General features: G+C 35.2%; 2 protein-coding genes across 5 annotated transcripts in view; both read left to right on the forward strand.

Annotated features, from left to right (window-relative positions):
• The window catches only part of LOC127659382 (solute carrier family 25 member 48-like), a 39693-nt gene extending 32164 nt beyond the window's left edge, over positions 1-7529 (forward strand). For 3 of the 4 annotated variants that reach the window (XM_052149166.1, XM_052149168.1, XM_052149167.1), the window contains 6 exons: positions 2601-2644; positions 3231-3302; positions 4041-4293; positions 4528-4797; positions 5819-5952; positions 6429-7529. In XM_052149166.1, coding sequence (XP_052005126.1) covers positions 2601-2644; positions 3231-3302; positions 4041-4293; positions 4528-4797; positions 5819-5952; positions 6429-6533 — 878 coding nt within the window. In that variant the 3' untranslated portion in view covers positions 6534-7529. Of the gene's footprint in view, positions 1-1697; positions 1881-2600; positions 2645-3230; positions 3303-4040; positions 4294-4527; positions 4798-5818; positions 5953-6428 lie in introns of those variants that run through there. The other variant, XM_052149169.1, reaches the window with a different exon arrangement.
• Positions 7530-14294: 6765 nt separating this feature from the next.
• LOC127659670 (complexin-2) overlaps positions 14295-15974 on the forward strand; it is a 37983-nt gene continuing 36303 nt past the window's right edge. Inside the window, exon 1 of the mRNA XM_052149590.1 lies at positions 14295-14424. The gene's annotated coding sequence lies outside the window, so the exon portion shown is untranslated. The remainder of the gene's footprint in view (positions 14425-15974) is intronic.

Below are 15974 nucleotides of genomic sequence, written 5' to 3' on the forward strand. Positions count from 1 at the left end.
TATAATTTTAGCAGGTGTTCTGATGAGATTGCCCACAGGTAATCCCATGTTGTTATGGATAACGGATATGACAATTGATATGCTATAGCCAAAGGATATTATTACAGATCAGATTCATCTTTATACATAAAATTAGCAGAAATTAGCTTGTTGCAGTACTTGAGCAAATAAATACTTGCACTGTGGGAATAAACGTTTAAATATATTACAAAGAAAAATCTTTAAATCCTTTAGCAATTTTGGGATCTACCTTTCCCCTTAGGTGAAAATTTGAGTATGCTATCCACAAACATAATGGCTCACTTATTTAACTTACCCTCATATATTCACTTCAATTGTCAGATTTGTCTTTGTGCCTTACTATTTTACTAAATAAATAGTATTTAACTTACTATTTTAAATTACTTATTCTTTTATTTACGGTCTTGTTGTATATACACACATTTCATCAATGTACTTTAGTATGTTTATTATGGTGTAAACCATAATGATACAGATTAATTAATATACATTTGTATAATGTTCATATTTAGGTCCAATGATAAGAGTTCATATAGTCAATATTACATATAAAATTACTAGAATAACACCATAACCTACATGAATAGCATGTCAATGCAGTTAAATTTTACATTGTTTTATATGTGAAAGGAGTGCAATTCCTTGAATGCTTGTTCCCTTGTGCAGTCCTCTTACACATCATATACATATTGAACTTTTTTGCATAATGTACACATTTGAGATAATAAACATATATCAATGCACATTACACAAACAGATTATTCACAACTGCAACGCTAGCAACATATGGTGTAATGCTTGCACTGTCGAAGCCTATGCTTAGTTTCAGCTTTCGTTGTTACTTCATCAAAATTAATTTACATAATGGTTTTTAATTCACACTTTCATGCATTTAAATAATAAATTACTACGTTGCCTTTTGGTTAATTTGGTATAAACGCTTTTTAGACGGAAGAGTTTTAAACTCGCTATACCGCTGTCTCGTCAACTGACCTAATGCGCGTGCACGCGAGGGGCACTCCGATTCTGGCAGGGACTCAAATTTCGGCACAACACCGGCTGCGCATAAAGATCAATGTAATTTGTTCATCTTAGAAGAAGGCTCGTTTTGATGAATATTGTCTATATTACTACAGTTGGAAAGAGGTGTCGTTTGTATTTTAACAAGGTATCTGTAATTAGTTATTGATCCGGGAAGTTCGAATCTGTGATATTCCAACTTTTCAGTTACAGAACTTGGGTCTCTATTGGTACTTTACACTTTAAGTAAAGCATGTTTGTTTACATCTAAAGCTGTGGATATACAGTGCAATTTCATGGCAAGGAGTGACATTGAGGATTGGAACATTAAGAAATATCAATGAAGGTGACCATTTACCAGTGGTTAAAACAGTATATAGCCTACAAGAGAATGGTTGTGACTTGGTAAACACATATTGATCTTTATGGTTTTAAGCTGATATGAGCCATGCAAACCACCACATTCCATGCATTCCTCAACATAGGAGAAACTTGGCAGCCACATTAATAAGTGTTAAAACACTTACCAATCAGAAGTGAAATATCCCTGCATTCTATTCTATTACTTAGTACTTTACAAATGTTTGTTTGTGAACAGATCTATTTCGTTTCACTGTAACGCCCTCATACTCCCCCCTCACAGATGCGCTGCGGTTTAAAAGATTGGATGTGGCTGCGTTTATTGATCCGACCAACTGTTAAGTTAAGGTTAAGTTTTGCGATAACAGTTGAACAGATCCATGGCGGCGCCACTTATTTAGAGAACTTCAGTGTGAAATAATTCTGTTGCACAATGACAGTATTTCATTTGGATGACTTTTTAGCCGGATGGATTGGAGGTGAGTTTTGTGTTGGCATGTCATGTAAAAGCTTTGAAACGTGTTTAAAATTACAAAAAAATATGTAAGCTACGTATATGCAAACTTAAGCGGTACGGTCAGATTTTTCATAAATTTCCACCTAAACTACAAAGAAAAGGTAAAGTTTGACGAAAACTGTAAAGATATAATAGCGTATTTGAATGAAAGGTAAAACCGCGAGGGGCGTCGTTGTGTCTTTGTTTATGTTCATCACTCCTTGTGACTTTCTCTTGACAGAAAAATAAACCTTTTCTTAAAGTTAAAGAAAAATATCTTCCATATGTTTTCGTTTATGAAGTGTGTGTTAGATGTTTGTGCAAACGTCACAGAAACTTTTCTCCATCGCATTTTATGTATTTGTGTTTTAATTTAACAGTGCTGATTTCATGTTTATTTGCATCTTGGTCGACATTTCTCTGTCTTGACGCCTAAAACGAGTTCAGAAGATGAGGGAATAGTGTTCTCTTTTGAAACGAAAATGTATCTATAAACCAAGGCCCTAATGTGCATGTGCACCCACCATGAAATGTTCAAAACAATGTCTCTTATTCATGAATGTGGACACAATGTTCCGCAAGGATAGCCTCCTACAAAGCTATGCAATTTGGAATTTATAATCTTCTTCACACGTAATGTCCATTAAAAAGTTGTTTTGTACGCTTTAATTGCAACATACTGCACAATTTGTATTTGTTTCAGGAGCCTCCAGTGTGGTTGTTGGACATCCTCTTGACACAGTTAAGGTATCTTGACAGACAATGCTTGTTTTATGATTCACGTTGTACAAATAACTAAGCCATGTTTGCCCCCTGTATCCTTTAGTCTTGTCTAGTCTAAATGTATTCGAATAGGGATAAAATTCCATGCTCAAAGAATTAGTTTGACTAGTCAAGACTACATGACAGCTTCTTCCCCTGAGCAGTCAGACTTCTCTCAAGATCAATAATCAGCACTGCACTTTATTAATCTTATTATCTCACACTAGACTGTCATAATTATATTCTCCACAATACAACTACTGTATATATATTTTTTATATACTCTTTATTTACTTTTTTTTATTGTATGTGTATTCTATATTGTGTGCATTGTTTACTGTACATTGTATATTATTATTGTGTTGTGTTGTGTAAGTATGTGTACATTTGATATGTAAATTTTGTTGTGTAAATATGTTGTTTATTGTAATTAGTATATGTCTCGTCACTGTCATGACTGCTATGTTGCTCGGAACTGCACACAAGACTTTCACCTACTGTTGCACTTGTGTATATGGTTGTGTGAAAATAAAGTGATTTTATTTTTTTATTCCTTCTTGCTCTTTTACAGACTCGTTTACAAGCAGGCAAAGGATACAACAACACTCTGCATTGTGTTGTAACAATCTACAAAAAGGAAACCGTAAGTCTTTACAACATAGATGGGTGGTATCTTGTGTAATGAATTAAAAAAACTTTAAGGGATAGTTCACCCAAAAATTACAATTCTCTCATCATTTATTCACCCTCATGCCATCCCTGATGTGTATGACTTTCTTTGTTCTGCTGAACACAAATAAAGATTTTCAGAAGAATATTTCAGCTCTGTAGGTTCATACAAATCAAGTGAATAGTCACCAGAAATTTGAAAGTTCAAAAAGCAGCATAAAACTAACCCATATAACTCCAGTGGTTAAATCCATGTCTTCAGAAGCGATATGATATGTGTCGGTGAGAAACAGATCAATATGTAAGTCCTTTTTACTACCAACTTTCACATTCTTCTTCTTTTGTTTTTGGTGATTCGCATTCTTCACCACATACTAGTAAAGGACATAAATATTTTTTCTGTTTCTCACCCACACCTGTAATATCGCTTCTGAATATATAGATTTAACCAATAGAGTTTTATGGATTACTTTTATGCTGCCTTAATGTGCATTTTGGCGCAGTTCCTTGCTCGAGCCCCTCCTTTATGGACAGGAGGCCAAACCCATTCACATAAATACGATCCTGGATTATATGAACCAGTGAACTTAAGAAAACAAATAGCCAGTGCTGGTTGCCTTTTTATGACAGCGTTTAGGTGAAAGCTGTGATTTCTATCCCTTGGACAAAAAAGCAGAAAATGCATGGTAACATTTAATTTTTCTTGTGTTAGGTAACAGGCTTTTTCAAAGGACTTTCCTTTCCACTGGCAAGCATCACCCTTTATAATTCTGTGGTCTTTGGCTTCTTCAGTAACACACAACGACTCATTAGCAGATATCGCTATGGTGATGGCAGACACCCATCCAGCCTGCTTGATATAACTGTAGCGAGCATGTTGACTGGCCTGGTTTCGGTTGGGGTGGGTGCTCCTGTTGATCTTGTAAAAATTAGGCTCCAGATGCAAACCCAACCTGTTCTCTCAGGTAAGCTTGAGGCTTGGGCATTTTTCCAAGACAAAGACAGAACATTAGCACTTCTGGAGCTATTTATTTGAATGAAGTGGATTAAAATCCTTCCAGTGTAATCATTACTGAAAGCTTCTGACTCACAAAAGTTTAATTTGATTAAATCTTTTGTAAATTAACAACAAAACAAGTCAATGAGCAATTTAAATCAGATCTATCAAGATCACAAAAATGTAAGCTGTTCCCACACAGAGAATTTTAATCTTGCCAGAAATGGTAGTGTCCCTCTTCGTTCAATGGGAATTCAGTCTATGTACAGAGGACCACTCCACTGCATTAGTACCATACTGCAGAATGAGGGCATCCAAGGGCTTTACAGAGGAGCGGGAGCCATGATATTGCGAGATGTACCTGGTTATGCTCTTTATTTCATCCCGTACAAATTATTCTGTGGCTGGCTGGATCCTGATGTCAATGGCTCCCCCAATCCCTGCTCTATATGGCTTGCAGGAGGTTTAGCAGGTAAATGAGACATTATTTCTACAAAGGCAGCATCCTAACTGAAACAGAACCTTATAAGGGAATGTTTTGTAATGCTATGCTTAGGGAGATTGTGTCTCTGCAAAACAAAATTGGGCGTTTCCCAATCATTGGGCGTATTCAAACTTGCTCACTACATTGAGATTCTCTACATTCCTTGGGTACTTGAGAAAAACCCATCCTGGTTTAGAAATGCTTCTCTACATTCCTTGGGTACTTGAGAAAAACCCATCCTGGTTTAGAAATGCTTCTCTACATTCCTTGGGTACTTGAGAAAAACCCATCCTGGTTTAGAAATGCTTACTTGTTACTACATTGTCATACCCTAGTTTTATTTTATAGATGAGAAACGTCCTTCCTGGTTTGGAAACGCCCACAGATTGGAAACTTCCATTATTGTTCCCCAGAGACCTTTACTTCTACTTAGGCAAGAATAGTAGGGAGACTCAACTTACAATTGATTTCAATATTTTGGTGTTGCTAAGCAAATAACGTGATACTCTAATAAGAATAAAAATACATAGCAGACACAAACATTGGGTAAATAGAAAGAAAAATAAACACTATAATAATGCAGCCTGCTTTTTGGAAAGGCCTTAGCTCAGAAGCGTGCTTATGATGCCTTAAAATGCTGCCTACGTTGTCAGCTCACTAGGTTTTGGAACAGAGCCATTAAGCCAAAACAGATGGGGAAACTCTGAATTAATATACAATAGTGTCTTTTCTTTTCTTGCAAAGTGTGACCCTGACCTAAAAAAAACACCAGATACACATGTTTTTATATTTGAGTGTATTTGAACAAGTGTTGACTTATTTTAGATTGTTAAAATATTTCACTTTACCTCACATTAAGACTTTCCCTACTATTGCTATGTCAGGTAAGGCCTGGTATAAACCTAATAATGACCCTAGTGGTTCAGCGACAAGCAATTTAAGGACACAGAATTAAGGACACGTTCCACTACATTATATCTAACTTTTTGGGTTTGCTGTTGTTTTTCAGGATCCATCTCTTGGGTCACAGCCACACCAGCTGACGTGGTAAAAAGTCGGTTGCAGGCAGATGCCATGCAACAGAGGAAATATAAGGGTATTCGGCACTGCATCATGCAAAGTTACAAAACAGAGGGAATACATGTAAGTTTATCTCACTGTTGCTCGATGTAATGCAATTTCAAAGCTGTAAAACTTTTAAAACAATTTTATTGCCAGGGCATACAGGAAATTAATGGCTGTTAAACAATAAAAGAATGTTTAGCTTGGGTAAATGGGTAGAATGTGAATGAACTGGATGACCTAGAAATTGGGGGAATTTAAGGAATATGAAGGGTATACCAAGAATCGATTTTTTTCAAATGTACATTATTACGATTTTTTTACTAATTTTACAAGGGACCCATCATTTTAATGTGGATGTTATCAAATACTTCTAAATGTAAAATTATTTCTGATTAAAAACATATAAACTGATCTTAAGTGACAGCCAAATTAATAGATAACTAAAGACTTGATATAAGTTAATATCTGTTGGGTGTTCGTGTGTCATTTGAACATGCTGATGCAGAGTTTTGTGAAATATGATGCTTTGTCTTACGTTCTGATTGTCCAATCAGGTTTTCTTCTGTGGGGTGACAGTGAATGCTATTAGAGGATTTCCAATGAGTGCTACCATGTTTCTATGTTATGAACTTTCCCTCCAGTTTTTCCGAAGTTTTTAACACTGCCAGTCTTCAAATATTTAATACACATTTAAATAATATACTCCTGTAAATAATTTTAGAGTATTCATGATTTAAATGGCATGTAGAGACTTACATGTGAATTACATTGATGTGAGTTCATTGTTGATACATGGAAGAGTATCAGTGAAGATTTGAGGCATTTCTTATATTAAGAAAATTGTGGTAAATAGGTGAATATTTGAACATTGTTTTAATATATGATTATGCATAATCTGCATGTGAATGCTGTACAAAATGTGATTTTGCTCAGATTAATTTGCTTACTATACATTTGAACTTATCCTGTTTGGCCACTATAGAGCACCTAGCATTTTATTAGCATGTGCTTGAATACGTTTCACAGATATGTTCAACAGGCTTTTACAATGATTATTTTCTAATGTAATATGAGGCAAATATGTAAATGATTTAAATGATATAGTAAGCTATTCAAATAAAGGATGTGTTTGTTTGTTTCACACTTTTTCATTTTTTTGACATATTTATGTTTGAGTACTAATAATGAAGTAGTATACAGTAGTATACAGTGTCTTTGCTGGGGTATTTCAGAAAGTTTTCTATTAGAGCACTATTGTCAAAAGAGTGTTGAGTAGATCTTGTATTATTTTGTGTCCTCTTTGAGTCTTGAATATGCAATGTGAAAAAACTAAATTCTCAGCCAAAATGTACAAAAAGATCCCCCTTTTTTTCTCCCTCATTCTCTCTCTTTGATTTTTTTTTTTCTCTGAACTTTTTTTCATCTTAATGTTTTTTTTCTTTCAAATTTTGTTTCTCAAGGGGCAACACATGAGAATATTGTTTCTTGCTAGCTAACAATAAACATGTGGTACCAACCTCAGCCACCAGATGCCACTGTCAGTAAGCGTCAAATCTTATGCTAACAATTGTTATATATCTGTTCATTTATACTATAGTTATGGTATTATACAATAACAAAAATGTTTTGCTAATCGTAATAAAAAAATATGTAATGCTGGGGAGTTTTCTAATACATGAAATCCCACTATTAAATGGATATATCTAAAGTTAAATATATGTTTCATATGGCATTCATTGTCAGGTGTGACAACGTTAGTTATTTCTGATTGTTTGATGACCTTCAACACATTCTGTCAGCTATGCAACAAAGTTGCATAACCAATTATATCTCCCTTTTTAGTGGTGTTTACTGTATCTAAAGACTCAGACACTGCACTTTGCTGCTGCTCACCACATCACTTTGATGTTACTTTCCTTATGACTTATTCTCAAAATATTACAACGTTAATTTAATAATTATATGACTTTATTCTCAAAACATTTCAACATTATTCTCTCAATGCTATGACTTTATACATAAAATCATAGATTTTCTTTTCTTATTTTGACTTGGCACTAAAACACCGTTGTAGGAATTATATTTTTTTTTACCTTACGATTCAGGGCTTCCGTACCTCTTCAAACTCTATCAGTTATAAAGGGGGATATAATGTCAAAGACAGAGACATAAAATCATCCAAAATGTCCTTGAAAATGATCATGAATGTTTACAAGATCTATAAACTCCTGGCTTCAGACTAAACCTATTTGCTTAATAGAGGATCTGAATCACTAGGTTGTGCTGTTCCACTATTTGTCAGGAAAATTGGCAACATCTTAGACAAATATCGAAAAAATGGTTTCCATTAGATGGTGACACTAAAACAAAGGTGAGGAAACCAACTTTTTCCATGTGTCATTAAGGTGCCATAAGAATGAAATTAAATCCCTGGTTCAGAAAAATATGACCATCTCAGGAAATGTGGCACAATGTGGATAGAACTGCAGGAAAAAAAAAATCTGTAAGTCTCAGATATAACATATAGTTATTTCTAAAATCTCAGTTGATCAGTTTGATTCAAAATATATTGACCTAAACTGTTTCTGACATTTTCAGTGACACTTAAACAGTTTACTTTAAACGTGATCTGACCTTTCGAGCACACACCTACATTTCTTATAGATATAGTGAAAGATAGTATTTACGACTGCCTCCTTTTATGTACAGCCAGTGGAGTGATAGATGAGCTTTAAGTGAAAACGGCTGAGGACACAGGCAGCATCTTAAGCACCTGCATTGTATCTGTCTCACTGTAGCTGAATGGCCTCTGCCAACACAACCTCCCTCCACTAACTGATGCTGGGTTTCTCATAATCCACAAGCAAAAGAGCTTAAGCCCTAAGTCAATTAAGCCAAAAATCCCTTTTAGTGCTGCTTTACTAATTACACTGTATGCTATAGATTGCATTGATGAACCTTAATTAAACTTTTTAAAGATTATTTCAGGAATAAGCCATCAAGCCATCCGTGTTCATCCAATGTTCATGGCTTGACTTTAGGTATGCACTCTAAAAGAGAAAATGAAACCACTTTTTGCAGTGTACATAATACTTAAATGATGCTACTCTGTTAAACATCCCCCAAAGATATGATAACAATAACATTGGCAATTAAAGCACAATTAGTTTTATTTTAATATTTTATTCAAGCAATCTTAAAGAAGGCACTGTTTAAGAAAATCAGTTATCCACCTATAGAAAGGTGGTGACCCATCATTTGTCTTAAAATATTCCCATATTTGGAACAGCATCTTTCTAACTGATGTGGTGGCTCTATACCCAGCTGCTTGGCTTCTGGACATACTCAGCTGAAGTGGCATCTGAGTGTCTGGGCAATGATCAGTTCTGTGGCATGCAAACAAGATTGAAATAGATTGCTCACATATTTTACTTTGAAAGTTAGAATCATCAATTAAAGTCAAATATTTCAGTTGAATCAATTCATTTAACATTGTGTAAAAGCACAACTAGAGAAACATAGAATAGACAATTATGAAATCTATAATGCTAGAATAATAAAAAAAGATTTAGAGTATAATGTATTTGTATTGTTTGTCTCATTAACTTATATACGGCTGTGAATATTGAAATGTCACTAAATCCAGACTGCTGCAAGAACAAGTCTAATTAAGATGGATGTGCCTCTCCTTCATGCCAATCAGTTCAGCAATAATCATTCTTTTTCCAGGCCTTTGCATAATTATAAAAAAATATATTTTTTAAAAGTGATGTGTGCTCCTGAGTAATATCAGTCCATGGTGTGATATCAATATTATTTCCTGCTGGCATTGACTGATAGCTAGTAATCACACAATGTCCAGATCTAGCAATATTTTGCATGTTATTGACAGCAACCCTGGTGAGATATGCTTCTTGCGTTTTCTTGAGCTGTTCTTGTGTGTCATGAGCAATGTTTTAGTGCCTATTTATTGTTGAGGTATGCATGCCAGCTGCTCTTCTTTGTTGGCAGTTTAAAAGGCTGTAACATTCTGAAAGGATGCTACACACAAACATACTTAACAACTGCCGTTCTCATCTGCATTTTTCTGCATTCATTATTTTTATATTATATACATACAGTATCCATCAACTTTTGTTTAGCAACATTAATATTTTAGGTAAAATTATATATTAATCTATAAGACATAATTATTATTATGTACAGTTGTGGTATATACAGTTCAAAAAACATCTCAAAGTGTTGAAGTAGTGCATGCTAATATGTGAGTAATATACAGTAAAAAAAAAAAAAAAAGACTCTTTCATGCATGATAAACTAACATTCCCTTTGCTGGATGGAAACAGCCTTTAGATGGGTCTCAGAACATTTGTCCAGTGATCCACAAGCTGTAACCTGGAGCTCTACACTCAAACTGACAAGGGTTTTTTGGCGGCCACGTGTGCACAACATGTTAATCTGTTCAAATAAGAAATGGAATTTCTCTACAGATATTTGAATTGCCTGCTTTATCCAGTTTCTTTTCAGCTTAAATACATTTCATTGTGTTGTGTTATTGAACAGCAAAGATTCACTCAGACTCACAAACAACATGTGGAGTGCCTTACTTTGCACATTATTAGTGTATTGGTAACAGTTTGCAATAAGGTTCAATTTGTTAATATAAGTTAATGCATGAACTAAAAATGAACAATATATTTTTTACATCATTTATTAATGTTAGTTAATAAAAATACTATTGTTCATTCATTGTTAGTTCATTTTAGTTCATAGTGCATTAACTAATGTTAACAAATGCATATTTAGATTTTTCTTTTCTTTAAACACATATTACTATATGTTGAAATTACCATTAACTAAGATTAATAAATGCTTAAAAAGTATTTTTGATTGTTAGTTCAGGTTAAGTATTGCATTATGTCAAACCTAATTGGCTGAGGGCTTCAGCAAATAGTTCCATACATAGAACGTGTTCTTTAATTTTGGATATTTTGCATTCACCATGTAATGTCATGTAATACCTGGACTGTCTACTAGTGCTTGATCATGGAATTCTTATAATACCTGATTATGGTCTTTTTGACTAATTTCCAAAAAAGATCACAAACAAATTTTTTGACATTTAAATCAATCCATTGACGTGGAATTGAGTGACCTACAACATAGAGTTTTATCTTAGGAGGATCAATGAGGTTCCCTCCTGGCTTGCTCAGTGACGTTAGCTTATGATTTCAATGTGGCTTCAATTACAGCTGCATAAACTGCATTGTTCTCTCATTCCAGATGGGATATCAAAGGGTAAAACTAGTCTTAAACTCTGCAGCTCACTGAAATCAGACCCCATGCATATTTTGTACTGTGGAGACCTTGTTCATGTTCTGCTTTGTTTGAACTGATTGTGTTGCTCAGTATAAGCCTAAGCATCTGTCAGGAATATTTGTTCAGGTCTGATATACAGCAGAGGTAATGAGGGATCAGTGATCAATGTACACAGCACTTTTATATAACGAGATCCTGCTGACCTTCAGAAAGGATAAACACTCTGGTGTAAAGACTAAAATGGCTACAAGCATATAATGCCACATTGCTGACAGATAGTATCACTAAACTTTAATATTTGTCATTACAGTAATGTCCAATACAATTTCAGCACCTTTATGACTGTGTGTCTCCAGGTCTTACCCGACTAAGAGGGCAGGTCAGTGGTATATATATATATTCCAAAATGCATATTGTAAAATTTCCTTTTTGTTTCTTCCAGCTTGAATTAGATTTATGTTCTCAACTACAGTATCCCTGTACAGGACACAAAACAGATGTATTTTGTGTATACTGGTTGTGTAATACAGAGGACTATGATATTCTGCACCGAAACAGTTCAAGAAAAATATATTCATATAGGTCATTATTTATATTCTAAAGCTACAGTATATGCTGTATTTTATGTATTTAATTGTGTTATTATTATGATTTATGTGGAGCACAATAGTAAAATTCTTGAAGAATCTTTAAGAACCGTATTTACCTTCCAATTCAAAAATGGTGCGTTAAAAGCCATTTTGCCAACATTGACATCAAATGCCATTAGTTCTCGCATGTGTCACAACTAAATGTAGTGCGCCAGTCCCAATATCCAGAATTGGGTAATGAGATTTAGAGCTGCCATAAAGGGAAAGAGTTTCAGTTAATAAATATGCATTCCTCTTCATCATATTACATCTTTTACAACTAAAACCAACTTGCAACTGTGGGCAGTAGTTTAAATTTGGTAACCACAGATCGAGTTCAGTTATAGAACTTTCAACCTACTTTCTCTAAATTCACAGAGATCAGTCTGGTTCACATGCAATGCATAAACCAGGGAATGCAAGACAATGCAAGAAAACACTTTTACCTGAGACTAGAAATTATGCTCACTCTGCTCACTCTCATGCCATCCCAGATGTGTATAGCCTTCTTTCTTCTGCCGAACGCAAATATTTTAAAAAGAATGCTCAGCTCTGTAGGTCCATACAATGCAAGTAAATGCTGATCAGGTCAGCATAAACATGATCTATAATACACCAGAAGTTTAATCAGTGTCTTCTGAAGCAATTCAGTTGGTTCTGGGTGAGAAATGACCCATACTAAAATATGACTCCTTTATCACTGTACATCTTGCCATTGCAGTCTCTAGACATGATCATGATTTGAAGCTCGATTACACTTCCTAGTGCTTGACATGCAGAGTGCTAGATGGCACTATAGGAAGTGCAATCAAGCTTGAAATCATGATCATCAAGGAGACTGCTGTCAAGTTGTACAGTGGAGAAAAAACTGTTTTATTTTGATCTGTTCTCACTCAAAACCAACTGGATCACTTCAGAAGACACTGAATAAACCACTGGAGTATTATGGATTACTTTTATCCAGACTTTATTTCCTTTTTGGAGCTTCAAAGGCATGATCACCATTCACTTGCATTATGGACCTTTTTCAGAGCTGAGATATTCTGCTAAAAATATTTGTTTGTGTTATGCAGAAGAAAGACAGTCATACACATATTAGATGGCATGAGGGTGAGTAAATGATAAAGAGAGAGAGAGAAAGAATGTTCATTTTTGGGTGGTAGGTAGGTAGGTATACTTTATTGTGCCACTGGGAAATTTGTTTTGGGCTCACGAATACAACCACTGCAACACCAGACAAAAACAAACACAATGCAAAAAAAAAAAAATAATAATAAAGATTTACAATCAAGTAGTTGGCCTCACACTACTGTATACACTGGAGAGAACTTGGCATCACACCACTCTATACACTGGTAAGTAATTTTGTCATTACACCGTCCTGTACATTAGAAAGTAATTGGCATCACGCCACTCTATACACTAAAAAGTGATTGTCACCACTAGAGAGTCATCACAAAAATTTAAAAAAATTAAAACCATTACACAAATACCATGCTTATAATAATTATTTCTGCTTGGTATTATTTAATAACTTTACCGCTGAAGGGATAAATGAATTCTTAAACCGGTTTAGTCTACAGCTAGGCATTCTTAGTCTTCTCCCCGATGGCAGCATTACAAACTCAGAGTACAGGACATGTGTTGTATCATGAATAATCTTATTTGCCTCCCTCAATGTAGATTTTTCATAGAGGGTCCGATGATAAAGTGGTTCTATTCTGCCCATGACCTTCATGGCCATTTTAATAAGTCTACTAAGCCTAGATTTCAGGTGTACTGTTAAATTACCGTACCAAAGATGTATTCCATAATTGATCATATTCTCCAATACAGCCTGATAAAACATCATAATCCTACTACTGACCCCATAAAGTCTGAGCCTTCTCAAGAAATACAGTCTCTGTTGTAAACGAGTGCACAAAGTATCTATATGAACCTGCCATGTAAGAGAACAGTCAACATAAACACCCAGATATTTATATGAGGACACTTGTTTGATAGGGACATCATGAATATAAATAGCGCTATGGTTTCCGATTGACTTAGGATCAAATATCATCTCCTCACTCTCCTCAGGGTGAACTTTCCCTTTAAACCATTTATGACACAAATAAAGGAAAACTGTTTGAGGCTTGTACATGACGTTACACATTCGGCTTACACGCATATCGGTAACCGTGCATGTAAACTTGCTCAATGGGCAATTTTTATTATTCATATGTGCAATAAAAAAAACTTTTCCCAATAAATATTATAAATGATTAATTTCAGCAATTTCGTACAGTCTCGTTTATCATTAGATTCCAATATGTAGCCAAGTTTCTGCAGTATAATGAACTGTCTAAAGAAAACAAAGTGCGTTTGATTGGGAAAAATAATCTTTTTGTATGAACAATTCTTCATGGCAGCTTTCCAAAGCGGTAAGTGGTGGAGTGTGATCAGGAGAGGGTGGCGGTAGAGGGAGAATCTGAGAAAAGAGGGAGGAGGCGATTCGATACGGAGCACCACACACACACACCAGACGCTGAAATTCAAAGCAGTCAGGACCACAGAGCTGCCACCTCGCTCTATCTCTCTCTCACACACACACATCGTGGAGGTTTGTAAATGTTCGCTCCTCGCATGCTCTCTTTTCACCATTCGTTTGATCAGACACAGCGCGTTATTGCCATTGAACGTTGCATGCTACTTGTGCTGAGCGCTGCCATGGTGCAAACTCGGCGATGGAGAGGATTGGGCACGCAGTGTAAGGCGTGAAATGCCAGTTTCAGCTCCATGGTGTAAGAAAAGGGCAAGTGAAGCGTCTTCAGGTGATTTGAGATGCGTTGCGTGTTTTCTGGCTGAAGAGTTTGAGACAGAAGTGCGCGCGACGTGCACATTTGATGAAAGAGATAGGACAAAATGCGCAGGTGCAGAAATTGATGAATCTGTCAGCTGATAGACTGCATGATTTCATTGTATACCGGCGGAGGAAAAGGCCGAAAAGCAATTGAATGGGATGCATTATCTTGTTGTTGATCTTTTTTCATAGTGGGCTTGGAGCTCTAGAGATCTCTACTGATGAACAGTGTTTCAGTGAGTGGGCGTATGAGAAGCCAGTATCTGATAGGCTACTAGACTTGCCTTGGGCTTCATTTAGGCACTGACAGACTTTCTGTGCCATTGTATTTGTTTATTTTGTAATTTGGCATATGTTTTTGGAATCAGTTCTTCTGTCTAAAATATCTTACTGTGCTGTTCTGTTTGAAAGAAGATTATGGTATAAATGCCATAGATGTTTAGAGCTAGAAATAAATGAATGCAAACACTGTTTAGTGACAGATGTAAAATTGATCTATAATTTTTTTTATTTTAAACGTTTGTAATGTGGTTTCGCATGCAATCCATTGCAAGTGAATTGTGCCTACTTTAAGCGAATGAGTAATACTTGCTTTCAAAGGATTCTTCCTGATTGGGCTCAGCAAATGCACATTACTCTTTTATACTTTTGGCCCCATGCAAGAATGGGTATTATACCTAACCCTTGACCATTATTCATGTGCTGTTTCTGAAAGAGAGAGGAGGGTTGACATGGAAGGAGTGAAAGAGAGAAGGGATGCATGAAATTATATATTGTATATTATGTGAACACACAAATTCACGTGTTTGTACGCAGAAACAAATGTGCAGGAACTTGATTCGGTTGGCTGCGTTTTACATTGACTGCATATCTACATTGTTGATTTTCTCAAAATGTAACTTTACAAAAGAAAAGACAGTGTTCCCACCGTTTGTGCATTTGTATTATGCTTGTTATATGTTTGTAAGTGCATGTTTGTGTAAGTGTGACTATTCTGAACAATATTCATTCAACCAATTTGTGTGTAGCAGATGAAACAGCATTACAATATACTGTATTATATATATATATATATATATATATACACACATACATGCAGAGTATTTACTCCATCTAATTGATTGCTCTTTAAAGGTTGCAATAGCAGGACGACAGTGGTACAGGTAAAGAAATGGATTTTAAAATGTACAGTTTCATTTGTTAGTGCTTGTTAAAAGTCACAGGTTCATTAAACGCATTAAGACGCATGGCAATGAAACCAAATAAAAAGACTATACAATAGAATATTCTGTTCATACACTCACTGAGGA

The sequence above is a fragment of the Xyrauchen texanus genome, chromosome 19, assembly GCF_025860055.1.
Source record: "Xyrauchen texanus isolate HMW12.3.18 chromosome 19, RBS_HiC_50CHRs, whole genome shotgun sequence".
Taxonomy (NCBI): domain Eukaryota; kingdom Metazoa; phylum Chordata; class Actinopteri; order Cypriniformes; family Catostomidae; genus Xyrauchen; species Xyrauchen texanus.